We start from the raw sequence: 26,430 nt of genomic DNA on the forward strand, positions 1-26,430 counted from the left end.
CCTGGAATTCCAAACTCTGGCTCCCCTGCTCATCCTGCTCAGTTACAGCATCACAGCCACGAGGCCCTGGGGAAGGGAGGGGAGCTCAAACCTCACTCAAAGCAGAAAATGAAGAGAGACATTGTCAGGTTATAGTACAGAGAGAAGCTTTGATTTTTGAATTAAATAAATAAATAAATCATTTCAGTCCTGCCTGGGAAACAATGAGAAATTGTCTCCACAAAATTTAACAGATCCTGCTACAAAATTCTTGTAGTACAATTTTTTCTTCCTCACTTTGCTCTTTGCTATTGCTCCTTTCCTTTTTGTCCTTGAACTACTCGTTTCTTTTCCTCCAAGTATTTTGTTTCCCCCTTGGAGATTCCCTGAGCTTTTAGGTTTGATTTTTGCCCATTGGTTAATTATGAGAGGGTTTAAGAAACTCCAAAAATTTGGCACGGAAAAAAAAAATCCCAACAAATGCTGAAACAAACACCAAAAAAAAAAAAAAGAAAAAAAAGAAATAAGAAAAAAAAAAAAAAGAAAAAGAAAAATATAGCTAACTCTATGACTCTTCCCATTGTTCCAGGTATTTTGTTCCTCCCCTGTTCAGGTTGCCAGACACAGAATTTGGGCAGGACATCCCAAATTCAGGGCAGGACACAGAATACACAGAATTTGTCTCTTGCAGATGTGCTCCCACCCAGCACAGCCACGCTCAGCTGAACCCTGGACATTCCCCAGCACAGTGGGGGCTTTTTATGGCACTTCCAGTGATGAACTTCAAAGCCCTCTTTTCTCCCCCACTGTTTCATTTCCCTCTGAATTACTGTAATCTTGTTTGCTCTCATGTAAAGCACTTACTTGCATTGAAAGTGATTTTTTTTGGTAACCCTTTTCTGCAAACAAGGATCAAAAACAAAGCTTAAAAATGGCTAAATCTGCTGGAAAGGACCGAGATTTTGTTTTTCAGAGTGGAACCACATCGTTGCCTGTTTGATATAAGTGGGTAGTAAAGCAAGACATCCAGTTTCTTAAATGGGAAATTAAAGCAGCAAAATTAATTTCCTTCCCAGGGCCAAGGAGATCCCTCAGATCCCTCCCAGTGCAGCTCATGGAGGGACCTGACACCTGCCCAGCATCACCAGAACCTTCACTTGAATACTCAGCACCAAAAATGATGTGTGTGCATGGCTTTTTTGGGTGTCTTCTGCACTGGGAGAACTTCACAAAGCAAGCACTCAGGAATAGAAAATGAACAGTCAAGGGCAGGACTTCAGTGGCCTTTTCCATGCTGAACTCAAATTTGAGCACAGGTCCACACAGTCTCCTTGTTCCTGCACTGAAAATTCCAGATCCTCATGAAACTGTGGCCAAAGGAGGCTGTGACAGGCTGGCCCTCCCCAGCACACAAATACCTGGAGAAATTAATGCCATTTAATTTCCTAAATTGGATCCTGGTGGCTCAGAGCAGCACCAACCCAGCTCTGGGCTTTTTGCCCCCTGTTTAAACCTCTCAGTGTCATTGACTTCAAAGACGCTCAGAGCATTTTAATGGATTATCTAAAAAAGGGTCCCACACTTTGGGTAGGCTGTGGAGGCAGTTAGCAGGTAGAAAAGATGGTCTTATTCTCCTTCCAGGAGAGATAAAACTCACTGTCAAGGTTGTTGTAGTGCTGCTGCCAATAAATTTTCCTCAAAAATCCCCAGATTTCTTCACAGTTGTCATCTGATGTCTTTGACAGGCACCAACATTCACTCTCCTGCTCTCAAACCACTGAGCTGTCACTGGGATTGGGCTCTGGTGAGTGACTTTGGGAGGAATTCCCTTCCAAAACAAGTAATTCCATCTGTTCTCCTCCTCTCCCTGCAGGTTCCCGCTATGGCACCAACTCGGGCGACATCTGTACCACCCCTGGGTGTGTGACAGCAGGTAATGGGGCGTTGGGAATTCCTGCTGCACAGGGGAGGCTTTGTGGGCTGGTCCTGAACCTGAAAAAGAGATAATTCACAGTTTAGGATGAGAAGGAATGAGATTTCCCCTGGGGTAAGGAATATCATTCATAAGAGGCACAGGGAAATTGCCAGTGTGGCAAAGGCCGTGGACTGACCAACACAATCTGTCTATAAGCAGAATAAAATTCCCTTTAGACTGAATTTTCTCTCTCATGGGGCATTCATCTTTTTATTGGTGGTATCTACACCTCAAGAGAGGTGAGGGTCCAGCACAGATGTTCCCAACACCCCCATGGGAACACTGGGTTTTTTTGGGCAGTGCCTAAACTGGAGCCCAGGGAAGCACTGGGCACTCTTCCCTGCAAGGTCTTGTGCTCTGGGACAACTCTTCTGCCATCCAGATGTGCTGTTCTACATCTGCCATTCCACATCTGCCATTCCACACCTGCCATTCCACATCTGCCATCCTACATCTGCCATTCACATCTGCCATTCCACACCTGCAATTCTACATCTGCCATTCCACATCTGCCATTCCACACCTGCAGTTCTTCATCTGCCATTCCACATCTGCCATTCTCCATCTGAAATTCTACATCTGCCATTCCACACCTGCCATTCCACACCTGCCATTCTCCATCTGCCATTCCACACCTGCAATTCTACATCTGCTATTCCACACCTTCCCTTCACATCTGCAATTCTTCATCTGCCATTCCACATCTGCCATTCACATCTGCCATTCCACAACTGCCATTCTACATCTGCAATTCTACATCTGCCATTCCACATCTGCCCTTCTCCATCTGCCATTCAGATCTTCCCTTCCTCACCTGCCCTTCAGATCCATTTCTAAGCAGAAAATAGGATTCCTCAAGTCATAATGTGCGGGAATGAGTTTTGCCAAGCAGCTCCCTGAGTGTCTTCAGCAGTCCCAGAGGTTCCTGGGCAGTCTGTAGAATTCAGCTCTCCATTTTCGCTGCCCAGCCGCCAGAATCATCCAGAACATGGACCCCACAGCTGACCCATGCCAGGATTTCTACCAGTATGCCTGTGGGGGCTGGCTGAACAGGCATGTGATCCCAGAGACCAGCTCCAGATACAGCATCTTTGACATCCTGAGGGACGAGCTGGAGATCATCCTCAAAGGTAGGGATGAAGCTGCTCCATCCCCAGAAACCTCTGCTTATTTCAGAGGCTCCTCACTGCACATCAGACAGAGAATTCATCTTGTGCAAAAGTGTTCATTGGGATTTTTTTTCTCTCTGGTCCTTGTATCTCTACATCACTACACCCATTTTGTGGGGACATCCTGTTCCCACTAAAAATTATCCAGAGGTGGTTGGGTGCTGATTCCAAAAGGAGCAGGGCAAGCTGTCTGCAGGTCCTTCCTCCTGACACTTTATTTCATTAATAGTGTGAAGAGCTTTCCAGTTTGACAGTAATTGCAGCCTACAATTCACAGCCCTGAATCCTCAGGGGTTTCTGTAAAATGATCAAAGGTCTCCAGGGCACGAATCTCACTGCAATGGTTCCTTCCCCAGGTGTGCTGGAGACTTCAGACCAAGGGGACAGAGAAGCATTTCAGAAAGCTAAAATCCTTTACAAGTCCTGCATGAATGAGAGTGAGTGTCTTCTTGTTCCATCAATTGCCCTGTTCAAAACCAGCTGTACAGAAAAAACAAAGCATTTTGAGCAAAATCCAGTCAATATCTGTCTAATTCCTGGAAAATTCCTCTTCAGATGGATGAAGATGCCTTGGTATTTTATTAAACCTCAAAATACCCATTTGGGATGTGGAAAGGGTGGATGTTGGGTACCCACCCCTGGTGTGGATGCAAAGCCTTTCCTTCAGAAGGCACAAACCTGGCCCAGCTCGTCTTTCCCCAACCAACCCAATCCAAACCAGCCCTGGAAATATCACAGAAGTTATAATTATTATGTATAATTATTATTATACAAAAATATTTTCATTCCTTTTCTGAAGACTTACATAGGATGGTTTCGGGACATCTCTTATTTTTTGCTATGACACATTCAGTTGCAAATTTAAGCTGTTAGGCCTGTTACCTATTTTTCCTAATTTTATTTTTGGATGGAAAAAATACAGAATTTGTCTTTGCTCCCTCAGGTCTTATAGAGCAAATGAAAACAATTATTTTTGGATGAAAACAATGAAGAATTTGTCTTTGCTCCCTCAGGTCTTATAGAGCAACGAGATTCCCTGCCCCTGCTGCAGGCCTTGAGGATGGTTGGAGATTGGCCAGTGGCTTCTGCAGACTGGAGTAAGACCAGAGGTAATGCTGGGCCTGGGAGGGCTCAGTCAGAATTATTTACTGAAGCAGAGAGGCCATTGTCACCAAAATAAATCCTTCCATTTTCAGTTCCTCTTCCCAAACACAAGTCAGAGTATCACACATTTAATACTCATTGATCCATTTAAATAGATCTCCAAAAATTCAGCTTGTGAACTGCACAACTACAATCAGTCTGACACAGATTGACAAATTGACTGAATTTTTTTTCCCCTTTTCTCTCCCAGAGCCAAGCTGGAGCATGGAGGAAACCCTTTCCATCATGAACTCCAGGTTTAACAAACGTGTCCTCATCGACATGTTCGTGTGGAATGACGACAGGGATTCCAGCAGGCACATCATTTATGTAAGGGAAAAAAAAAAAAGGACAGGGGATTATTTACATGCCAGAAAATCACAATGGATTGTTATTTACACTGCAGACAGAGGAGCTTCTCATTGAACAATAATGGCAAAATGTAGATAATGGCTCTGTACCCCCAGTGTCAGATCTGTCTCAAAGACATATTGGGAAATGGTTTATGGCAGCATAATTTTTTGTTTCAGCAAAAGAAATAAGGATCAATGGAACTTTTGCTGGTTTACAGCATTTAAGGGCTGTAAATTCTTGTGACTTACAAAAATGAGGATGAGGTTTAATATATAGCAGGAAACCATGGGTTTAAAGCACATAAAGAGTATTTCAGAGTTTGTTGATGGATGGTTGTGCAAGAACCCTCAGCCCTAAAGTCAAGCAACATAGAAAAGTTACTTAAATTAGTTCTTGGGTCTCCGTGACTTCTGAAAAAATTTGCTTTATAACCCACACTAAGACCCACCCTGTTCTTATCTGGAAACCCAGAGATAAGAGCTGTACCCTCCACCTCCCCCAGACCCAGGAGAGCCCAAATTCTCTGGGTGTGTGGAGTGGGGTCACCCCAACGCCGAGTGCTAAATTCTCTTTATAGAGAATTTATCCCTCACAGCATCTCCTGCTGCCCTTCAAGGATTCCTTTGGGCAGCCCCAGCTCCTGTTCACCACTAACCAGAGAAATGCATTTCCCCTAGATTGACCAGCCAAGTTTGGGAATGCCATCCAGGGACTACTACTTTAATGGGGGCAACTATCAGAGAGTAAGTATCCCTTGTTTTGTGCCACTAAAACAACTTTATTCCTTATCCCTGTGCTTTCAAAAACCCCAGCACGTGAATTTTCACACTATGCAACAATCACAACTAGGCTGTGACATTCATTGCTATGTTTTTTCCTAATTAAACCAACATTTTGTAAAGTTTACAAAAGGACTGAACAACGGTAAAAATACCAGGCCTGCCCAGAGCTGGGCAACTCATGAGGAAGGTTATGAGAAAATAAAATTGTGTTTTGTAGCTTACAGAGTCTCATTTTGAAGGACAGCTTCACATTTTGAGTGCAGGGGATTTGCTTGTATCTTCCTCTGAATCCCTGGTGCACAGCAAGTAGGAATCTGCTGCCACTTACCCTCCCCTTCCCCCAAAATTACATGAAATTGTGAGAGATTATTTTCTAGCTGCTTTCCTCTGCCAATGCTCAGGGCAAAACCACTGATTCTGCAAAAACACTGTTTCTGTAAATACACAGAAAGCTGCTGCAAACAGAGCCAGATAATTTGTCTGTTTCCAAGATGAAAATACTGCTTTAGTACATTTTATTTTCCTCAATTATGCCTTGCTAACAAAGAGCATTTGCAGCCCAACATCAAACCAATTTTCCTAACAAGAATGGAAGGGAATACAGAGGGACAACAATCAGCATTTGAGACTCTTTTGTCTCGTGGTTGTAAAGGCAGATGAAAACATCAGTGGGAAGAGTTTTCTTCTCACTTCAGTGTGTTTGGCTACACTTTATATAGAATTTAGCTAAAATATAGCCCTGTCAGGTTTATAGGGGATCGTCCCCACACCTTCTGGGCACCTTTAGGTGCTCCCAGGTTCTGGGACAAAACAATCTGGAAATGGAAAAGTGTGGAAAGCTGCTGACCTGGGAATCTCCCCTGCAAGTGTCACCTCCACAGCAGCACCCAGAGCAGAAAAGAGAGATATTTATGCATTGGGGCATGAAGGTCAGACACAGATTGACTTGGAGGAGGTAGGAAATCAGGTAGAGTGCAGAGACAATCCTAAATTAGAGAAAGAAAACCAGTTCTGGCCAATACAGCTTTAATTTGAAGGCACAAAGCAGGGGGGCTGAGGCTGTGCTTTTAATCCTAATGACCAAGGAGGAGACACAACCCCTTTTTATTTGTATTTACCAGCTCGCTGCCCCCAGACAATGAGCCCAGCTCTGATGACCCAAACTCCCCCTGTGCTTAGTCCAGCATCTTTTGGCAAAACTCCTCCTGAGGCCTGGGGGAGTCTGGCCTGATTAAGGCTCAGCATTCAGCCTAAAACCACAAATCATCATCTGTAAGTGCCCAGACTCGATTTCACCACAGCCACTGTGTTTATCTGGCTTCCAGGCTCTAGAGAGGGAGAAAAATATGTGAGGAGAAGAGCAGGTAGCATCAAGTTTTCCTGCATCAGGGATCAGCACTTCCTCAGCAGCCAAATGTCTTTTCAAGGCCCTTTCTGAGGCATAAATCAGTCAGAGCCTCCCATCAGGAATAAAGCAAAGGTGCCACTGGGAACTGTCTGAAACAGAGCTTTCCTTTCAGGCACTAAAACCAGACCTGAGAGGATTTATGGTATTGCTTTCAGAGGACTCAAACCTTCCCTGTTCACCCTGGAATTTTGGATCGCTGTTCCCATAGTGTAACGCAAAGCACAGAGCCTCCTCTTTGCCCAAGCAGTAATTCTAACTCAGAATGCCAGGCTTGCATGGCACAGAGGAGGAGAATTTTTGTTTTGAGGCTGGCAAGTGCCCTGTAAGGTATTCATGACAAAGAGAATGCTTTGCTGGATGAGAAATGTGAAGATGAACCCCAGAAATGGTGAAGAGAGATTGTTTACAAGGGCCTGGAGTGACAGGACGAGGAGGGAATGGGTTCAAACTGACAGAGGGCAGGGTTAGAGGGGATATTGGGATGAAATTCTTCCCTGTGAGGGTGGTGAGGCCCTGGCACAGGGTGCCCAGAGAAGCTGTGGCTGCTCCACCCCTGGAAGTGCCCCAGGTTGGGTTGGACAAGGCTTGGAGCCACCTGGGACAGTGGAAAGTGTCCCTGCCATGACAGGAGTGGCACTGGATGGGCTTTAAGGTCCTTCCCAGCCCAACCATTCTGGGATTCCATGAAATGATGGACAGCAAACCTTTTCTGCCCGTTCTGTGTCCGAGTGCAGGTGAGGGAAGCTTACCTGCAGTTCATGATCACCATCGCCAAAATGATCCGGGAGGACAAGAACGTGTCCAGGGATGATTCCTTTGTCCAAGAGGAGATGGCAAAGGTCATGGAGCTCGAAACAGAGATTGCAAACGTGAGTAGAGAGGTCAAGGACTCCTCAGGAAGCTGTGGGGAGCAAGGGGTGAGGGGGGGAGAGTCTCTTGCTGGTTTGTGCAGCAGTTTTCAATGCAGCAGAAAAGCCACAGAGCAGAACAAGCGGGGGAAGAAGACTTTCTGTGCCATGAGCAGCCCAAAAATCAGAGCCCCTGTGTCTCTAATTCTGCCTGCTGTGCTGCTCCAGTCCCAGCCTTATTTCTATTTGGAACTCTTCTAAAGCAGGATAATTCACCTTCTGCTAACCATGCACTGGGATAACACCAGGGCAGGCTCCCTTGCATCCTTAATAACCTACAGCACCCTAAAAATCCCCCAGAAATCCTCCCACTCTAAAGAGAACAGAAGGAACCACTTGGCTCAACACACCCTTGAAACATTATTGAACAGGGGGGACCCAGGCTCCTGTACTGAATTTTTGGAAGCAGCACTGGGCAAAACCAAATGATTTTTCTTTTCCCAAAACAAACTGGTTAATCTGAATATTATTGGAGTGTGTGTGTGTGTGCACCTGCATGTGATTTCAGCCATTGATATTTCTGTCAGTTGATTCCAGTAATAACCTTGTGAATGTCTCCAGGCCACCACCCCAGCAGAGGAAAGGCACGATGTGACCTTGTTGTACAACAAAATGACCTTAGCAGAGCTGCAGGAAAAGTTTGCATTCAATGTAAGTGTTTCATGAGCAGTCTCATACTTCAGGGTCTCTTAATTACTTGCCAGTTGGAAATGGCTTTGTGAATTGATCAGTGCTTCAACAAAGAGGTACAAAATCATTCCCATTCCTGATTTTGCCTCCAGAATCTCTTTAAAAGCTGCATTCAAGGTCATAAGACTGTCAAAAGTCCAGTTACTGAGGCATTTAATCATCCAGCACTGCAATGTCTCTCTGTCTGCCTAGGAATTTAACTGGACCTTCTTCATCCAACGTGTCATGTCCTCAGTGAGTGTTCAGGTGGACCCAGAGGAAGAGGTGGTTGTGTATGGGATGCCTTATCTGCAAGAGCTGAAAGCAATTATCTCCAAGTACTCAGCCAGGTAAAGAAACTGCAGGATAGGTAGGACAAAAGTCAGAGAAGGATTGCTGAAATGTCAATTATTGGACCCCCTTTGCTAGTTCTGAGCTACTGAGGGAAAATGAGACCCCTGTAAAATACAGGAAATGCCCTTGGAGGTTTCAAATTCCAAATACTGCAGTACAAGGTGTCTCATTTTGCTGCTTGCTTAGAAAAGGTTAAATGGGAAGAAAAAAACACATGACAGGCTTAGCTCTTGTTACACTCTAGAAGGAAGAAAAATAAGAAATGAATCCCAGAACAGACATGACAGCCCAACCCTCAGGCTGGATGACTCTGCAGTTGAATGAGATGCTGTGACACCCAGGACTGGCAGCAATGATTTCCTTCCTTGTCTCCATCCAAAACTGAGATTCCTCTCTGACTGCCTGCCCTAGTGCTGGTTTTTACGGGGGGTTAAGCTCAGCTCTGCTTTCCCACACAGCACCATCCAGAACTACCTCATCTGGCGGCTGGTGATCGACCGGGTCAGCAGCTTGAGCCGGCGCTTCAAGGACGCTCGGGCCAGCTACAGGAAGGTATTTCCTCTCTTCATCAAGAGGAGAGCGCCACTGCCACCAAACCCAGCCTGCTCGGCACAAAAACCCTGCCAGGGCTTTGGAAAGAGATGAAACTTTGAGCTCCCTCCCAGCCCAAACCATTCTAGATTCTGTGATTACATCACGGAATCCTCAAACGAGCCCAGTCGCAGCAGTGGGAACCTTTGGGTTAATTTAGGCAGCGGTTTGGAACCTTTGGGTTAATTTAGGCAGTGGTTTGGAACCTTTGGGTTAATTTGGGTGGGTTATTTTAGGTGGTGGTTTGAAAGCTTTTGGTTTATTTAGGTGGTGGTTTGAAACCTTTGGGTTCATTTAGGCAGTGTTTGAGTTAATTTAGGTGGTGCTTTGAAACCTTTGGATTAATTTAGGTGGCGGTTTGAAACCTTTGGGTTAATTTAGGTGGCGGTTTGAAACCTTTGGGTTAATTTAGGCGGTGCTTTGAAAGCTTTGGGTTAATTTATGCAGCATTTGGGTTAATTTAGGCGGTGCTTTTAAAGCTTTGGGTTAATTTAGGGAGTGTTTGGGTTAATTTAGGCAGCGGTTTGAAACCTTTTGGTTAATTTAGGCAGTGCTTTGAAAGCTTTGGATTAATTTAGGTGGTGGTTTGAAACCTTTGGGTTAATTTAGGTGGTGCTTTGAAACCTTTGGGTTAATTTATGCAGCATTTGGGTTAATTCAGGCAGTGGTTTGAAACCTTTGGGTTAATTCAAGCAGTGCTTGGAAGAGCTTTGGGTTAATGTGGGCTCTGGTGCTGCAGGCCCTGTACGGGACGACGCTGGAGGAGGCGCGCTGGAGGGAGTGCGTGAGCTACGTCAACAACAACCTGGAGAACGCGGTGGGAGCCATGTATGTCCGGGAGACTTTTGCTGGTGAGAGCAAGAGGATGGTATGTAGTTTACCCTTCATACTACTGTACATCCACTCTGGTGGCAGCTCTCTGGTCAGAGAGAGGGAGAGAGCTAGATAAGCTTTGCCATGAGTCGGCCTGGGAGGCTTTAGGGAGCTGGAGAGAAAGAATTCTGAACAATCTGCGCCTGGTGTTTTGTAATAAGCTGTTTACAGCCCATAAGGTTGTTTGCAAGTGGGTGTCTTCTTAATTAGCCAATGGTGATGGTTTTTTGATTAAGGGACCAATGGTGATGGTTTTTTGATTAAGGGACCAATCAGGTCCACCTGAGGAATATAAAAAGGAATGGGTTTTCTGATAAAGTGAGTTAGCCTTCTGAATGCCTTGGGAGGCTGTGGTTGCTCCTGACTCAACAGCAACACATCCACAATGGCCTCAGTGCCCATTCCCTCTGGTGCCTGGGAGAGTTATCCAGCAGTCAGGAAGGTGCAAGGACTCATTTGTGATGCTCTTTTATGTCATTGTTGTATTAGGAACAGCGAGAAGCAAATGACATTTCACTCCAAAATCTCAGAAGGCATAAAGCAAAATTTTATTACCAAACTCCCCATATTTATGGGCAGGATCGTTCTCCCAGAACCTGATTGGTCCTCAAACAACATTTCTCATGCCATTGGATAGTTAGGAACAACGCTTTCTTGTACATCTCTCTCTATAAAAATCACGTACAACATTCCACACGTTCATAAATACCAGGTGCACAGACCAAGATAAGAATTGTTTTAATTCTTTTCTCTGAGCTTCTCACAGCTTTTCCCAGAGCGATGCCTGGGAGAGTTATCTGTTCCACTCCCGGACCATGCTGCCACATCCACGCTTTCAGGTGCTCAGTACCATGGTTTAGAGCACAGAATTTGGAGACATGGCCTTCCAGCAGGAAGCTTTTCATCCCTCCTTAGCTGGGAATAGGGCATGGCAATGATGAGTGTCTCCCTGGCTCTCTTTCAGGTCAGAGATTTAATAGAGAAGATCCGTGAAGTGTTCGTGGAGACCTTGGATGAGTTACAGTGGATGGATGAGGCATCCAAGGAGAAAGCTCGTGAGAAGGTCAGACACAACAAAGAACTTCAGTTTTCCCTCATAAACATGAAATATTTGGAATTTTGTAGTACCACCATATCCAGTTTCTCCACAAACAAGAGGAAAAGAGGACATTATGATCCTGTTACATTGTCCTTTCCTTTCAATCCTTTGTTAGCCCACATCAATAAAAATGCCAACTGGATGTGACACAATTCCCAAAAAAAAAAAAACCATTTCCAACTTTTAATTGACCTCAGGACCATCAGCACCATTCCAAAGCCAAGAAAAAAACCCAAACATTTAACTGTTCTTTGTATTGAAACTTTAGTAAAAACAACCCAACAACAGCACACTGACAAAAACCACAATTAAGAGGAAACATTCAACTCTTTTCTTCCAGGCAATGGCAATCAAAGAACAAATTGGCTACCCAGATTACATTTTGGAAGATCACAATGAGAAACTGGACCTGGAATATGCCAATGTAAGTGTTTTGTGCATATCTCACTAAATCCCTCAAAATAAACCCCTGCCTTTGCTTTCTTCACGCTGGAATATTTGTACCTGTGCAACTGCCCTTTCCAAGGACATCAAAATAAACACATTAATAAACAATTGGTGCAAAGAACCAACTATTCAGTGAAACCATGCAACCAAAACGTCCTTTAGAGGACATTCAGTGGGACGAGGAGTTCCTCTTCCTGCTCAGCTGACCAATGTGCTTGGATCCCTGTTTGTGCAGTTAAACTTCAGTGAACACAGCTACTTCGAGAACATCCTGGAAAACCTGAGAGCTGGAGCCCAGAAGAGCCTGAAAAAGCTGAGAGAGAGAGTTGACCAAGATATGTGAGTTTCCAGACAGAGCCGCAGACACAGCCTAAATTCTGGGTTAATGGTGGGGGTGTTCAGCTCATGCTGTGGGCACCTGGGGATGCCTGTGGCTGAGATAGTCAAGGAATTAAACTATTCTAAGGTAAAGTGAAAAATGCTCTGCCCCTTGAATGTTGTGTGTTTGGGATGAAAGCTGCACATAAAGAAGCCATCAGGTATTTCCTGGTATCAGCTGTGATCAATGCACCCTTTTTCCTACATTAATTTTTGCCTTATATATATAATCCCTTTATAAGGGTTTTCCTTCTTGTTACAAGGTTCTTCCTTCCTAACAAGGAAATTATATTTCTTTATATATCCATATCTACATTCCTGAGAATATATATATTACATATATATATAGATATATAGTACATATATGTGTATGTATATATGTATACATATATACACATACATTTATACATATATAGAGATATATAAATATAGATATATAGATATAGATATAGATTAGATATAGATGTAGATATAGATATAGGTATAGATATATATAAAAATTAGATATAGATATAGATGATATAGATATAGATATAGATATAGATATAGATATAGATATAGATATAGATATAGATATAGATATAGATATGAATAAATAATCCCTGAAAGGATTATATTCCTTAAAATCCTTTCCTATATACCTTGCACTTTTTAACCAGAATTAAATTTCAAAAATGTCTGGGGGAAAAAACCCATCATGACTAACTGTGTGCAACATTTATTTTCAGATGGATAATTGGAGCTGCAGTGGTCAATGCATTCTATTCCCCCAACAGGAACCAGATAGGTAGGTTTATACCCTTTTAACCAGCTGCTTTTATCCACACAACAGCTCAGGTCTGCATCCAGAGGCAAACCTGCCTGTGCCCATCCAGGGATTGTGGGCAAGGCTGCCTGGCCATTCAGCTCGAGCACTTTGCTGGTGAATATTCATCTCCCCAGTTTTATCCCCCGTCACTGAGCAGCCTTGGGTTTGAAGGCCTGGCACAGCCCCAGTGCCAGCACCCAGAGAATGCCCCCAGTGTGTCCCAGGCTGCTCCTCATGCCCATGGGGCAGCCCTGCAGTTTGCTCTGTGCAATGGCACTGCTGAGAGCCATCCAGACTGCAGAAAGTAAGCTAAGCTTAATGTAAATGCTGCTTGGGTCTCAAACAGGGAGGTACTGCAGCTGCAGATGTGCTAAATTAAACCTTTATTAACTTGTCATTTTCCATTTATCAAGAGAGAAACAATTTCACATGAGGCATGAGCTTGTTTCTAATCATTTTATATTTTCTGTTCCTTCCTGACCCTTACACCAAGCAAACAATCTGCCTGCCAGTGATGCAAAATTAAGCCACCTTACAGCATTTCCCTCTTTCTCCCTGCATTTGCAGTTTTTCCTGCTGGGATTCTCCAGCCCCCCTTCTTCAGCAAGCACCAGCCCCAGGCCCTGAACTTTGGAGGGATTGGGATGGTTATTGGGCACGAGATCACTCATGGCTTCGATGACAACGGTGAGGAGATGACTGAAAAAAATGTTTTTATTTCAGCCAAAACTCGTGGCAGGAATGGCAGGGATTAAAGTGCACTGGGACTGAAATCCCTGCACAGCCACATCCAGCTCAGCAGCAATAGGAGCACACTGAGAACACTCTGGGGAAAGTTTTGCAGGGAGTGTTTCCTGAACAGAGCACAAGAAATGAGCAGGTGTTAAAAAAAAAAATTGAGGAAATGACAATTCTCAGGAAAAAAAATTTTATTTTTACAGCATCATCAGATCAGAAACACAAAACAAGCAGATCTGTGGGCTCCTGAATACAGTGAAATCTGTGAACAATGTTTTTGGGTTAGAACAACTGTCAGTAGTGTCTTGAAATCCCAGGAGACTTTGTTTTTTGACCCAAATGCTTGAAATAAATTGACTTTTTAGAATTTCTCAAATGCCATGTAAAAGAATTTGGGGGAAAAGCTCACTTCTGACTCTACCAGTCAGGAGTTTCTTCCATGTGGTTTTTTTATGCTCAATAAGTTTGTGCAGATGAGAGAAACTGCCTCAGAAACTGAGTTCCAGAGCAAAGAAAAGCCTTGTTCTAGCCAGAGAGCCAAGAACACAAACTCCAGAACTGCAATTCCAGCTTTTAATTCTCTATAAACCTCAGTTCTGTCATGTGGTCACACAGAACCAGCACCTCAGAGCTGAGGGAAGGTTTTTGTTACACAATATCTGCAAAATCCGCATGGAAATAAAACCAGGCCTTGGAGCTATACCTGGGCTGCAGATTTTACAGGAAATCAGGGAATAACAGAGACCACAATTCCACTCCTTTGTGACAAAGAGAATAAACTGTGCCCAAAATATTTCTGAACATCTAAATTCAAGGAGGAAAGTGCAGCTCCAACATCCCAGCTGCTACACTGCAAGAGCAGCAGCTTTAAAATCTTGCTCAAAACTTTCCTTTTATCCCTGGGCTTTCCTGCAGGTAGGAATTTTGACAAGGATGGGAACATGCTGGACTGGTGGAGCAACTTCTCAGCACTGCATTTCAAGGAGCAGTCCCTGTGCATGGTGCACCAGTATGGGAATTACACCTGGGAGCTGGCAGGGGGACAGAACGTGAGTGACAACAGCCACAGCTCTGGCTTTGCACAAATACTGAATTTCACAGGGGATCCCCATGGGGGATAAGCACAAACCCCATCTGCTACAGGGCTGGGATGAACTGGGGACGCTGGTGTGGCCCAGAAAGGCCAGGGTCTGTGTGCAGTGATGTTCTGTCCATGTTATATTTGTGTGTGTTCTGTTCCAACCTACAGCTCTTACACTGTGACTTCTCTAATTTCATTCTCTCCTTTCTTGTGCCAGCACAAAGTCACATCTTCCCTCTGCTCCAGGCATGTCAGGCTGTTGTATGACTGTCATTCTTTTTTTATTTTATTTTAATTATTATTTTCACAGGTCAGTGGCATAAGCACATTAGGAGAAAACATTGCAGATAACGGAGGAGTCCGACAGGCTTATAAGGTAATCCTCAACTTTAAAACCTTAACTTTACCTGTTCTGTGAACTATTCTATGCTAAATTAATTTGACAATTAACATGTTATTAGCATATTCTAAAAGCTAAAACCTCAGGTGCACACCTGGAAGCTCATGAGCCCATGGCTTGCTGCCATTCTTGCACCCAGGAGCAGCCCAAAGGTGGAGCTCAGGTGTGAGCAGGGAAAGTCCTTCCCTACAAAGAACCCTAACAGATGGCACAGTAAAACCTTTTATCTTTGGTGTTTTGAGTATGGTGTTTGTAGAATTTTTGGAAATTTAAATTCCAGCCCTAAGGGACACCATTCCAATTAATTACTTCATTAGGATTGTTCTAAAAGCCGTGACAGGTGTGGAGGGAATGTGTGGGGTGACACAAAGTGCCTGCACATGGAATCCATGGATGTTCCCTGGTGCTGGATCTCTTTTTACCCTTATTCTCCCTTTTGTTTCATGCTCTGGGCCTGCCTCAGCACCTGAGAGGCTGCAGAAACAGAATGTTGGGAATTAACCAGCATGAGGGCACATTAACTTGTCTCCATCACGTCAATATACCTAAAAAAAGCAAATTGGCCAAATAACGTGCAACAATAACAGGTAATGGATTTAACATTGAGCAAGGTTGTTATCTGCTATTTAATGAGCAGTTACCTGAAGAGAGAAAAATCATCACTATAGAGAAGCAGAGGAGATTTAACACTTTATTTACAGATAGAAATTCCTGTAGAAAGAGACCATGAAGTCAACAGTGCTTATGCTGACAGCTTTTTCATAAAATTCTCTGCACTGTTTGTATTAGAGAGAGAAAATGTATACAAATACAGAAGGGAAGCATGCTGGTTAATGCATATGGTGACTAAAATCCCTCCTCCCATTCAAAATCCTCCTGCTGCTCCTCTGAGTTGATCTGTGATCATTTCCAGGCCTACTTGAAGTGGCTGGAACAGGAAGGGAAGGAGCCAAAGCTGCCTGGACTGAACATGTCCCACAAACAGCTTTTCTTCCTCAACTTTGCCCAGGTGAGAACACACAGGGCTGTGCCTCAGGCCCTTGGACTTTGCTGGGGGGAATCAAGGGCAGATAGATCTGTCCCAGAGCACCAGACCTTGATAAAACAACAGCTAATTAATAAATAATTGCATCTGTTCTGCCTGTCTATAAAACATACCCCAGTGATATCATAGCAAACTGGGATGGCTCTTAGGAAAGCCACTGAGAGATTCCCAACATGAATTCCCAATACTGAGCCATTAATGATGAATCTCCCTGTGCAGGTCTGGTGTGGTTCCTACAGACCAGAATATGCCAGTCAGTCCATAAAGACAGATGTTCACAGCCCTCTGAAGTACAGGTGTGTTTTATTCATTTACTAACTCACAACTCACTTCATCCAACCCCTTGCACCACGACAGCACAGGAGAGTCTGATAACAGATTACTGTTACTTATAATTGATAACTGATAACAAGATAACTCCCAAGTGATTTCCAGATTTTCTCCCATGGCTTGTAGGACACTGCAGGAGAGAACTTACCTGCAGGTAAATTTGCCAGTCCATAGGGTGTGGTCTTTGCTGGGTCCCCAGGACAAGGGAAGAGATGAATCTGACTCCATGTTCCCAGAAGGTTTATATTATATTATATTATATTATATTATATTATATTATATTATATTATATTATATTATATTATATTATATTATATTATATTATATTATATTATATTATATTATATTATATTATATTATATTATATTATATTATATTACATTATATTACATTACATTATATTACATTATATTATATTATATTATATTACATTATATTATATTACATTATATTGCTATACTAAAACTATAAAGAGAATACAGAAAGGATACAGATAGAAGGCTTAACAAAAATGAATAATAAAAACTCGTGACTAACTCCTCAGAGTCTGACACAGCTGATGGTGATTGGTCATTAATTAAAAACAATTCACATAAAACAAATCAAACATGCACCTGTTGGTAAACAATCTCCAGACCACATCCCAAAGCAGCAAACACAGGAGAAGCAATCAGATAATTGTTGTTTTCATTTTTCTCTGAGGCCTCTCAGCTTCCCAGGAGAAGAAATCCTGGTGAAGGGATTTTTCAGAAAATCTGACAGTGACAATAGGGGATAGAGCAGGACCAAACCCACTCTGTCCTGGCATTTCATTGCTCATATTACCTTAATATTTCCTAAGGCATCCCATATTCTGAGCTGCAATCAAGTTCTGATGTGTAGGATCATTAGGGGTAGGATGGTTGGGATGGAGGGAGATGAGAGATCTCTGAATCCAGGGCTTGGAACTTGGGGTTTATTGCAAAGGGCCTGGGTGCAGGACCCTGCTGGGAGCTGCCAGCCACAGCTCAGAGCAGGCCCAAAAAAGAGAGAGAGGTAAAGAGAAAGAAGGCAAGAGCATGGTAAAGAGGATGAGAGAGTGAGGAAGAGTAAAAGAGAGCAAGGTTCCCGTTACAATACCATAAATCTTCTTCTGTGCTGAATATTCTAATTCTCACTAACCAATCTAGTACAATATACAAATCCTATAGCATTTACATGCAGCCTATAAGAATCATTACATCACCATTCTGTGTTACATTTTAAACCCTAAAAACTCCTTTTTGGACCCCTTCTGCCAAGCTGGTAGGGTCTGCTCTGACCCTTGGAGCTGCCTGCAAGCAGAGGGTGTTGTTCCATCAAAAGGGGATCACCTTCAGCCAGCCATGCCATTGTTTTCCAGTTGTTCAGTAACTGAGGGATCTCAAAGCTTGCTTTCATTTCAATCTCACTTATAGTTTCCATATTCTCAAAATCTTTTGCCAGGCAGTCATATTTATACAGCTTTCCTGTTTCATCTTCCCCAACATGAGGCCCCAAGCCACTTTCTGTTCCCCCAGAGCAGCAATTTTCCATGTAAATGAGAGTCCCTTCTCTCTGTTTAGGGTGATGGGCTCCCTGCAGAACTTTGAGGCCTTCTCCGAGGTGTTCCACTGCAAGAAGGGCACGGCCATGCACCCCGCGGGGACGTGCCGCGTGTGGTAACCCAGGATGGGACACTGGTGACACCACCACCAGCTGCTGGCAGGGATGTGCCCGGTGTCCTGCTCAGCCCCAGGGGCAGCAGCAGGGGCAGCTGCTGCAGGGAGAGCCAGGGAAGCCCTCAGCTGTCCCCAGTGCCACTGGGAATCTCACAGGCATGACGGGGATGGAGCTCGGGGCTGGCGAAGCCACGCTGTGTCCCCAGGCTCAAGGACTGTTTCCAAGGACATCCTGACTGTTACTGAGACACTGCTTCAGGGTTACAAGGACTCATTCTTACACAAGAAAACGAAACCAACAAGCAGCCACGAATCTATTTTTCAGAAAGGAATAATAATTTTAATACGCCAGCCCCGCTTTCTGGGGGCTCAGCAATGCTGTCTGAGACTGTTCCACTGCTCCGTTTCCAGTGTTCTGGTTCTGGTTCTGGTGCATTTTTCCCCCAGACCAGGTTAGGGCTGGTGTAAACTCTCGTGCTGTCTGTGCCCCTGCACTTTGATCACTGCTTTGTTGTTCATGGATTGCTATTTGTGGTGACAGTGAGCTCTGTGTCAAGATGCCTGTCGCACTCTCCTCCTGCACTTGAGTTCCTCTGCTCCAAAGAACTCCCTTCAAGTGAGGCATCACTACAATTATCACATTGTAGGAGTACAAATTCTGTCTTTATGGTTAAATTACAGGGTCCCACCCTTCAGAGATATATTTAAAATGATGCTTATTCTTGTAGAAAGTGTATAAAATACCTTTTGCCAAATAGCAGACGTGTATCCATGGAAACAATTAAGCTGGTTTTAATCCTGTGCCTTTTTCTTTTGCCATAGGCTATTTTTCAGTATTTACACTTGAAAATGTAACATGTATTAATTTTTAATAAAATTTAAAAGAAAAAAAAATCATGGTGGTGAATTCAGCCAGGATTTCTATATGGGGGGCTTTCCTTGGTAAGCATCCTAATATAATGAGAATATCTTAAACTTGCAACATTTAATAGTGAGTTCTGAATATTATTCCAGCAAATGCTTTTCTTCCTAGCACAGGAATCACAAGGCAGTAGCTGCCTGTGTGACTCTGCAAAATCTCTGAGCCCTGGAGATGGGCCACTAAAAGGTTCTGGCACATGCAGCTGCTAAAGGGATACCTAAAATGTGCCTGGGAGGGTTAATTCCAAGTGAATCAACACTTGCACACACAGCACATGGAAGTTCCTCTGTTTTTTCATGTAAGTTTATCCCATCTTGTAAGACCCAGAATGAGGGGTGTGGGACTCCAGGCAGCTCTTCAAAATGCAGTTTATTGTATACAAAATGCAGTTTATTATATACAAAATGCAGTTTCTTGTATACAAAATGCAGCTTATTGTATCCGAGAGGTTACAGCAGCCCAGGGTCATGGGTGACAGAGCTGTGCCCACAGCTGTCAGCTCCAGCTGCAGGCAGGCCTGGACACCCTGTGGGTTTGGTTACAAATGCATTCTAGACTTTTCTTTTGGTTACAATGCATTCTAGACTTTTCTTTTGGTTACAATGCATTCTATACTTTTCTTTGCTGAGCATCTTAATACATAGAACCAATCTATGCCTTAACTTTTACCTATAGCCTGTCATAACTACTATAATTACCATATTCATGTTACTGTTCTCCAATCACTAAAAGTTAGCACATTACAGTTCAAGCTAGAAGTTGTTTTTCAGTTTTCTTGCAGTGGAAAATTCTGAGACCTTTTTTTCTTCTTGTAACTTTGCTGACTTGTTTGCCTGTGCTCTCTTCCTGCTTGGTAAAAACATCTCCTTGTTTGAGGTGGGTTTATCCTTTGTTCTAAGTCATAAAAACCCCTTCTAACTCACACACCCTTTGCCTCCTTGGTTATCCAGTGAGACTGGCTCAGCAATTCCTTTCTTCTATATCAAAACTTGCTTCCATCTCTATTCCTTCATCAGCCTCTACATTCAAAAATCTTTCTGCCAAGCACACACACACACCTGTGAGACTTTCTTGTCAAACTCTCATCCTTCCCAGCACCATCTCCCATCTGCAGAACACTTTCCAGCCCCCAGTTTGTGCCAGTGCCAAGGGCAGGAGCTCCAGCCTCCCCTTGCAGCCCCCCTGGCCCTGGTACTGTGCCCGCTCACCAACTGGGGATGACAGAAACGGCCCTGAATTCCTACTGACCGCTGTGTCACCTTTCCACGATCACAAAATGCCTCAACCCTGGGCGAAGTTCTGCACCCGGAGGTGTTTCGCTGCACTTTAGATGGTAGACAGTGAAGCCTCGGAGAAGCTTTATTTATTTATTTATTTATGCTCGGGAAAAGAAGGAAGATCCTGATGCTCCCCAGGAGGAATCCGAAGCCTTTCCCTCTCCCATGCTGCCACCTGGTGACAAATCCTGCTCCAGCCTCCTAAAAGACAAAAACTCATCCCACAGGAGCGGCTTTTAGCTCCATGGAACAGCAGCTGGTGCAGGCATCGAATCCTGCAAAATAATTCGCTTTTAGTTGGTGGATTGCCGATCCTGGTGGATGCTGAACCCCTGTCCCTGGCTGTGCAGAGCTCCCAGCTCACCTGCAGCAGCCGGGATTTTGCACAGACACTCCTAAAAACCACAGAATTTCTGAAACATCACCTTACTCTGCAAAAACACCCAGAACTAATTCTGCTGGAAAAAACCAACACGGTAAAAAAAAAAAAAAAAAAAAAAAAAATTAAGATTTTGTCTATCATATTTTCCTAAAGAAAAAAAAAAAAGCCAATATTTCCCTTTTTTTCCACTCCTCATGGCCATGTGGATGTCACCTCCCAGATGTCCCAGCACACCCATTCAGGGCTTTCTTCTGCGCCTCTCCAGATTCTTCCACGTCTCATTTTATAAACAGTTCTGATAGCTAAAGCATTTCTATCCTCACCAAATTCTTCCTTAAAAACATTCACAGGGATGCTCTTCCTGAAAAATCCTTTTCCTTAAGGCAAAGCCAACACCCACATAACTCAGAGTTTTCCTTTCTGCAGGTACCAGGAAATTTCATCAGTAAGAAGAACTTACATTCTCTCTCCAGAAAGAGAATGTGTTTTCTTCAGTAAAAACTTTATTTTTAGACACAGTGGACACAGTGGATGTTAACTTTATTTACTAAAAACTACATAGTTTGCTTGGCACAATGGAATTTTTTAAATTTGTTTTACATGGAATTGCTGTGTACAATTCCTTTCTTTTCTCCTAAAAACTGAAAAAAATCTGTACAAAAATCCATTTGGAAACTGCATTGTGTATTGTGCAGAATGTTTAAAATGGGAAAAAAAAAAAAAAGCCAATTTTTTTTCCCACCAACAAGCAACAAGTGGAACAATTAATGCATACCAAGTGTCAACTGTCCATGGGGTAAGAAGAAAAATTCAGGCATTCCACACAGCCCACTGCTCCTGAAGGGGATGTAAAAAGGAAGAGTTTCCAGCCCCTGTGACACTCCCAGTGCCTTGATCACTCAGCTATTGCCAACTTTGATGCTTCACAAGATGCCACTGGGCTGTTTCATTAACTCCTTTGCAAACCCTCCTTTTCATTTTCAAGCTGCCTTTCTCTTCATGATGATTTAGGGAAAAAAAAAAGAAAAAAAAAAAGGGGGGGGGTTGTGCTTGGGTTTTTTAACCATCCCCATTGTGTGTCACAGTTCAAACCATGTCCAATTCAGGCCTGGTTTCTTTGGGGTAGGCACCAAGTTCCTGCACAGGAAGAGTTGTTTGATCTCCTTTCTCCTCATTAACATCAAAACCACGTCAAAGGGAAACACAGAGTATAAAGAGTCAGCTTTTATCAGCTTTTATCAGCAAATCCCACTCTTTCCACTCTAACAGCCAGGCTTCTACTGCTCTCTTAAGAGCAAGAATCTCTGTTGGGTCACTCTCAAATCAGATTTTAATGCATTACCCAAAAAGAGAGGTACCTCTGACTCCTGCACTGCTGCAAAGGAAAGGAAACAGCCCCACCAACAAGCAGGGAGGGGAATTTTCAGCGGGAGAAATCAGATCATTCTTCAGGGTGTTATTACAAAACTGCCCCTTTACTGTGATGTTCTTCATATTTGTGGGGCACATAACTTTTCCTCCTTTCCCAGATATTTGTGAGGGCAGCTGCAGCAGCCAGCAGAACCACAGAGACAAGGATTTCCATGATTGCTGGCACAGGTGGAGCTGGGGAAGTGTTCTGCTCCTCAGGTGTGATGGGAGAAAACGCCTCAAAGCCGGACAAACCCCTTAAATTGTGGCACAACCCCCTCAAAACCCCTCGAATCCCAAGCCAAGCCCTCAAAGCCTGGCACAAACCCACCCCTCAAAACCTGGTAAACCAAGCCCTCAAATCTTGGTAAAAACCAACCCCTCAAATCCTGGTAAAAACCCCACTAAACCTGGCACAAACTCACCCCTCAAAACCTGGTAAACCAAGCCCTCAAATCTTGGTAAAAACCAACCCCTCAAATCCTGGTAAAAACCCCACTAAACCTGGCACAAACTCACCCCTCAAAACCTGGTAAACTAAGCCCTTAAACCCTGGTAAAAACTCCAATAAACCTGGCATAAACTCACCCCTCAAAACCTGGTAAACTAAGCCCTTAAACCCTGGTAAAAACCCCACTAAACCTGGCATAAACTCACCCCTCAAAACCTGGTAAACTAAGCCCTTAAACCCTGGTAAAAACCCCACTAAACCTGGCATAAACTTACCCCTCAAAACCTGGAAAACCAGGCCCTCAAAACCTGGTAAAAACCAACCCCTCCAATCCTGTTAGAAGCCCCACTAAACCTGGCACAAACCCACCCCTCAAAACCTGGCAAACCAAGCCTTCAAATCCTGGTAGAAACCCCACTAAACCTGGCATAAACTCATCCCTCAAAACCTGGCAAACCAAGCCCTTAAATCCTGGTACAAACCCCTCAAAACCTGGAAAACCAGGCCCTCAAATTCTGGTAAAAACCAAGCCCTCAAAACCTGATAGAAGCCCCTCTAAACCTGGCATAAGCTCACCCTCAAAACCTGGCAAACCAAGCCCTCAAATCCTGGTAAAAACCCCACTAAACCTGGCATAAACTCACCCTTCAAAACCTGGCAAACCAACCCCTCAAATCCTGGTACAAACCCCACTAATCCTGGCCTAAACTCACCCCTCAAAGCCCAGAAAATCAAGCCCTTAAACCCTGATACAAACCCCTCTAAAGCTGGCACAACCCCACCCCTCAAAACCTGGCAAACCAAGGCCTCAAATCCTGGTAGAAACCAGCCCCTTAAATCCTGGTACAAACCCCACTAATCCTGGCCTAAATTCACCCCTCAAAGCCCAGAAAACCAACCTCTTAAATCCTGGAACAAACCTCACTAAACCTGGTACAACCCCAACCCTCAAAACTTGGCTTGGTGGGCAAAATTTGTGACCAAATGCTGTGGAAATAGGAGTCAGGTTCTGGGCAGGTGCAGGACAGGTGAGGGGTTTTGGGACAGGACTGAGGGAATGCTCAGTGGGATTCTGCAGAAATCTGTGGGATTCACAAGAATGTACAAAGTAAACATGAATGGGAGTTCCTTGAGCTTTACAAAAAAACCCCATTTCTTCAGAATGACAGCCTTTCTCAGAGGTGCAGGCAGCTGCACATCCTTCAGATGGAGAGACCCACACAGAAGTTGCACACAAATGCATTTTATTGCTCTCTACACACACAGAGATGCATACACAGTATGCAGGTAAGCCATAGGGCAGTCCCAGCACTGGGAGAAACATCATCCACCAGGAATTCAACCACTCAATACAGATAAAAATCATTATTATAATGAAAATGCTAAAAAAAGCATAGCTTACACCCAAAATGTATAACATTGACAAATAAAGCCTGTTACCTACTACTTTTCTTTAACATAAAGCAATAACATACTCTTTCTCTAAATTGAAAAAAGCATCAAATAGTAGAAATATTCCACATAGTTTCCTAACTCCTGGTCATCCCTCACACTGTATGTACAGGACTATGAAAGGGCCATGGGAGAGAAATCCAAACCAAAACCAAACCCGTTTCTGATGCTGCACAACTGATGAGCAAACAGAGGGAAATACTTCAATCAAGTGTGCATGAACCAAAGGGAATCAATTTATCCTCCAGAGTGACTGAGCCAACCAGAGTTGTCAGTCAAGCCAGAGCAATGCTGATGGCTCTTACTGGGAATATCAGAGAAAATCTCCTACAGCAATTCCTGTCCATCACAAGTGTAACATTTACAAACACCCTCCTTCATTCTGAAGACGTTGCCCCTGCCTGGGCAGCACTGCACCAGTGCCTACACAGCTTCAACACTAAACAGAACACCTCAGCTTTTGCCAGAGGACCCCAAAAAAAGTTAAAAGCACGGCATTCTCTCACACATAAATAAAACAAGTGGGGGGAAATAAAATTCCCTACGGGAGAGAGGATCAGAGCCGGACTATCAGATGCAGTCAGATCCTTCCTCTGGACTGTCACAGGTCTGTGCAGTGAGGACTCCTCTGATTACCAGGGCCTCCAGAGAGGGCTGCTGTCCTTTGGAGACACTTGTTTCAGGGCACTGGCATTCCCAGGGCAGAAGGAGACCTCTGGAGCAGCTGCCTGGCTCTTCTGGAAGTGGCTTAAAAGTTTGGTCTGTGTTTCAGTTCGGACTTTGTGGAGAGAGAGGAAATAGAAAGCTTCTTGCAAACACCTGGAGTAGCCCTCTCTGAAGTCAAACTGGGAGCTTTTATGGAAGGATCCTGCAGCTGGAGAAGGGAGGAAAAGAGGGAGAAGGGAAGAAAGAATAGTTTAGAACAGCTGTCCATGGCTCGAGATTCACACAACAGTCACAGATTTATGGTAAAATGGAGACTGAAAGAAAATTCAATACTTACTCTTCATCTGCAGCTGGCTCTGCTGCTTCAGGTAGCTGACAGTCATCTCCAGGATGTCGGCTTTCTCCAGCTTGGAGTTGGGCTGGTGCCTCTGGAACTCCTTCTCCAGGAGCAGCTTCAGCTGCTCGATGCTGCTGTTAATCCGGTCCCGGCGCATTTTCTCCACCACCGGCTTCCTCAGCTGCAAAAAGCAAAGGAAAAGAGCCCTGTGATTAAAGGATCCTCTCCCTGACCCTCCACCGGCTTCCTCAGCTGCAAAAAGCAAAGGAAAAGAGCCCTGTGATGAAAGGATCCTGTCCCTGACCCTCCCCAGGGCTGTTTGCTGCCCACCGCTGCTCCTCAGCAGAGCCAGGCAAGGTCTCATCTGGTGCAAACTGCTCTGCTGCGCCTGCACTTACTTTGTTTTTCTCCTTTGGTGTCAGCAGGCTGTCGGGCTCCAGGAAAACAGCGCTGGGAGCCATCTGTCCTGAGCAGAGAGAGGATCTGGAGCGGAATCCAGGAGGAACGTGCTGCTGGGAGCTGCCCGTAGCTGATATTTATACACCCTGAGCGTGTGGGTCTGCGGCTCGGCGGCGTTTCCCACACTCCACAGCCAATCCCTGCCACGGGGCAGCACAAAGGCAGAAGCAGCTATTCTTGCATGCTCCAGTGGCACTGAATAGCTCAGGGGATAATGACCTTCTTCTTCTCCCAGATGAGCAGGTGGGGAGTGCGCGCTCCCCGAAAGGCCGCGAGCGCGGTTCCGTGTGCGTGTCAGGAGCTGGGAAAGGGCTGGGGAAGGCTGCTGACTAATGCCAGGGATCTGTGGCATTCCAGGGGCAGCCCGGGGGTCACAGGCAGGAGGAGGAAGGAGGAGGAGGAGGAGGAGGAGGAGGCAGGAGGAAGGTCAGCTGCCCATGGAGGGATTGCTGCTCCAGGCGCACGCTGCAGCAGGCACCAGGCACACGCCAGCAGCTCCTGCCTCTGAAAAATGGGCATTTTGTGACTGGCTTTTCGCAAATATTCAAATTAATATTGTGGAAAATGTGCATTTTGTGATTGGCTTTTCACAAATATTAAAGTGAATGTTGTGGAAAATGCGCGTTTTATGATTGGCTTTTCGCAAATATTCAAATGAATATTGCGGAAACTGCGCATTTTGTGATTGGCTTTTCGCGAATATTCAAATGAATGTTGTGGAAAATGCCTATGTAATGATTGGCTTTTCGCAAATATTAAAATGAATATTGTGGAAAATGCACATTTTGTGATTGGCTTTTCGCAAATATTCAAATGAATATTGTGGAAAATGCGCATTTTGTGATTGGCTTTTCGCAAATATTC

At 44.3% G+C, this 26,430-nt stretch overlaps 2 protein-coding genes across 3 annotated transcripts in view; one reads left to right on the forward strand and one right to left on the reverse strand.

The window, feature by feature from the left end:
• MMEL1 (membrane metalloendopeptidase like 1) overlaps positions 1-19,098 on the forward strand; it is a 32,103-nt gene extending 13,005 nt beyond the window's left edge. For both annotated transcript variants that reach the window (XM_077190335.1, XM_077190334.1), the window contains exons 3-23: positions 1,853-1,912; positions 2,923-3,084; positions 3,480-3,560; positions 4,137-4,232; positions 4,478-4,596; positions 5,298-5,363; positions 7,545-7,679; positions 8,280-8,369; positions 8,601-8,737; positions 9,200-9,293; positions 10,072-10,200; positions 11,170-11,268; positions 11,645-11,728; positions 11,987-12,090; positions 12,858-12,916; positions 13,505-13,624; positions 14,591-14,724; positions 15,067-15,132; positions 16,070-16,165; positions 16,421-16,497; positions 18,115-19,098. In XM_077190335.1, the coding sequence (XP_077046450.1) occupies positions 1,853-1,912; positions 2,923-3,084; positions 3,480-3,560; positions 4,137-4,232; positions 4,478-4,596; positions 5,298-5,363; positions 7,545-7,679; positions 8,280-8,369; positions 8,601-8,737; positions 9,200-9,293; positions 10,072-10,200; positions 11,170-11,268; positions 11,645-11,728; positions 11,987-12,090; positions 12,858-12,916; positions 13,505-13,624; positions 14,591-14,724; positions 15,067-15,132; positions 16,070-16,165; positions 16,421-16,497; positions 18,115-18,214 (2,108 nt within the window). In that variant the 3' untranslated portion in view covers positions 18,215-19,098. The remainder of the gene's footprint in view (positions 1-1,852; positions 1,913-2,922; positions 3,085-3,479; positions 3,561-4,136; positions 4,233-4,477; positions 4,597-5,297; positions 5,364-7,544; positions 7,680-8,279; positions 8,370-8,600; positions 8,738-9,199; positions 9,294-10,071; positions 10,201-11,169; positions 11,269-11,644; positions 11,729-11,986; positions 12,091-12,857; positions 12,917-13,504; positions 13,625-14,590; positions 14,725-15,066; positions 15,133-16,069; positions 16,166-16,420; positions 16,498-18,114) is intronic.
• Positions 19,099-23,879: 4,781 nt separating this feature from the next.
• LOC129129783 (transcription factor HES-5-like) lies at positions 23,880-26,059 on the reverse strand. The gene is made up of 3 exons (XM_054647838.2): positions 25,506-26,059; positions 25,108-25,288; positions 23,880-24,978 (listed from the first exon to the last, which is right to left on the reverse strand). Exons 1-3 carry the CDS (start codon positions 25,566-25,568, stop codon positions 24,737-24,739), a joined length of 486 nt encoding a protein of 161 aa, XP_054503813.1. The 5' UTR covers positions 25,569-26,059; the 3' UTR covers positions 23,880-24,736.
• Between the last annotated feature and the right edge of the window lie 371 nt (positions 26,060-26,430).

Source organism: Agelaius phoeniceus, chromosome 24 (genome assembly GCF_051311805.1).
Source record: "Agelaius phoeniceus isolate bAgePho1 chromosome 24, bAgePho1.hap1, whole genome shotgun sequence".
Classification (NCBI taxonomy): Eukaryota; Metazoa; Chordata; class Aves; order Passeriformes; family Icteridae; genus Agelaius; species Agelaius phoeniceus.